The 2,312-nt window shown below is 42.5% G+C and overlaps 1 protein-coding gene across 1 annotated transcript in view; it reads right to left on the reverse strand.

Moving 5' to 3' along the window:
- Positions 1-2,312, reverse strand: part of LOC111722737 (zinc finger protein 2 homolog) — a 63,096-nt gene that overhangs the window by 19,263 nt on the left and 41,521 nt on the right. The window contains 1 exon segment of the mRNA XM_023509078.1: positions 467-477. Within this exon segment, the coding sequence (XP_023364846.1) occupies positions 467-477 (11 nt within the window).

A 2,312-nucleotide genomic window follows, 5' to 3' on the forward strand; every position in this document is an offset into this window, starting at 1 on the left:
AATTTTGAGACAGAGCCTCAAGCTGTTGCCATGGGTAGAGTGCCATAGCATCATAGCTCACAGCAACCTCCAACTTCCGAGCTCAAGCCAGGTCTCCTGCCTCAGCCTCCCAAGTAGCTGGGACCACAGGTGCCCACCACAACGCCCAGCTATTTTTTTTTTTGATTGCTATCATTGTTGTTTGGCAGGCCCAGGCTGGATTCAAACCCACCACTTTAGGTATATTTGGCTGGCACCTTAGCTGCTTGAGCCACAGGCACCAGGCCTTTTTTTCCTATTTTTAGTAGATATGGGGCCTCACTGTTGCTCCGGCTGGTCTCCAACTCCTGAGAGCAAGGAATCCGCCCATCTGTGAATCCGCCCACCCAGCCTCCCAAGAGCTAGGATTATAGGCATAAGACACCATACCTGGCCTGCATTATAATTATTAATAAAATGCTCTTATGAGAAAATTTAAATAATGAACATTTGAAAAATCTAGAAAAACTTCCTTATTTGAGAATTACTTGAAAAACACATCCAGACACTCTGGATTAAGTTATTAACATAATTTAGATATAGGCTGAGAAAAATAGATACAAATTTTAATGATTCCTTATTGCATTCAGTAAACTTAAAGTTATATCAAAACATTTAAATAAATGCTGTGCCTACATATAATCTAATTCAATTCTTAAATACCATGTAAATTTGGGCATTTTATTTTGGATCTTTTGAGTCTAAAAATCACAAACATTTCCAAAACTGAATCCTACAGAAGAACATAACCAGGATGACAGACTAGAAAGTTCCCTATTGTAAGTCCCACAGGATAATGTGGAATCCATGCCCAAACAAAACTGCTTCTCTGAGAGTTTTAGGATCCAGGTCTGAGCATGTGATGCCCTGGAGCAGCCCAAGCCTGAATAGGACCATTTAGAGAGGACAGAGTTGCCAAACACAGTCCCAGCTTCAAAACAAAAGATGGCCAGATACCTCTGTACCACTACCTATATCCCATTTTCTCTTCTCTTTCCATTAGCACCATCTGCCAAGATATTTAGGAGGATTCACACTCACTTATGTCTTAGGTTAAGAGGACTGATGCTCAACCTTCCTGACCTCTCACCTATGCTCTGGAAAAAATCCTACAAACACAGGACTCTTAAGAGAGAAACATACATTTGTGACCCTGGATGCAAGACAACCAACTTTGACCCTAATGTACATCTTGAAACAATATTGTAAACTGGCTGGCTCTAGCTGCAGGTAGCCACAGTTCCAGAAGCAGGTTGGCTAATCTGGGAGCTGTCTCAAAACACATATATCTGTGTCCATATAAGCAGGCATGCTAGTATTAGTCTCCTGTTCAATCTTAAGCAGCCCTGTAACTCAGCTTCAGATTCTAGGAGCAGCCCTGCCCACCTAAAAAGCTAGGAGACATGCCATAGATGAAGAAACAAATCTAAAGGCTTTGGTTTCAGCTACAGAAGCCCCATGAGCAGCTGTGACCAGGGATCAGACCCACCCACCAGAGACCTGTCCAATGAATCGGTGAGAATATTCCCAGGGATCCATCAGGAGTCAAACCTGTCCCCATCTATTTCATCAGTACCCTATCTGCAGAAACAACGGTGATTCCTTGTCTCAGTACTAGTTCTACTGATCAAGATCCTAAAGAAATTTCAGTATTCCCAGGGCACAGACAGAATCAATGACTGCCCAATGCTCTGCCAATCAGGTAGTTCACTGAAGACTCAACAGCAGTCATGGGACCTGACTCCAAACTCAGTCAACTTCAATCTCAGTTAAAGTCTCATTAGACCAGGGACCAAATAGGAGATTTTTAACTTCTAAAACTAGTCTGTGATTATTGGAAGATTCCTTCTGAATCTGAAGGAGTTAAGAATATACAAATCGGCTCGGCATCTGTAGCATAGCGGCTAGGGTGCTAGCTACATACATCGGAGCTGGTGGGCTTGAATCCAGCCAGGGCCTGCCAAAAAACAATGACAACTACAACCAAAAAATAGCTGGGCATTGTGGCAGATGCCTGGGGTCCCAGCTACTTGGGAGGCTGAGGCAAGAGAATCCCTTAAGCCCAAGAGTTGGAGGTTGCTGTAAGCTGTGACACCACAGCACTCTACCCAGAGCAACAGCTTGAGACTCTGTCTCAAAACAAAACAAAAAAACCTCCCACAAATCATGAAGGATCAGGCAAGCATGATCACCACCTAAGATAACTATAATGAAGTTCAAATACTATCTGCAAAGAAATAGAGATATTAAAAACTACCTGACAAAGAATCTCAATGAGATATTAAAAAAAAAAA

The sequence above is a fragment of the Otolemur garnettii genome, unplaced genomic scaffold (genome assembly GCF_000181295.1).
Source record: "Otolemur garnettii isolate 467f Iridium unplaced genomic scaffold, OtoGar3 scaffold00338, whole genome shotgun sequence".
Lineage (NCBI taxonomy): Eukaryota > Metazoa > Chordata > Mammalia > Primates > Galagidae > Otolemur > Otolemur garnettii.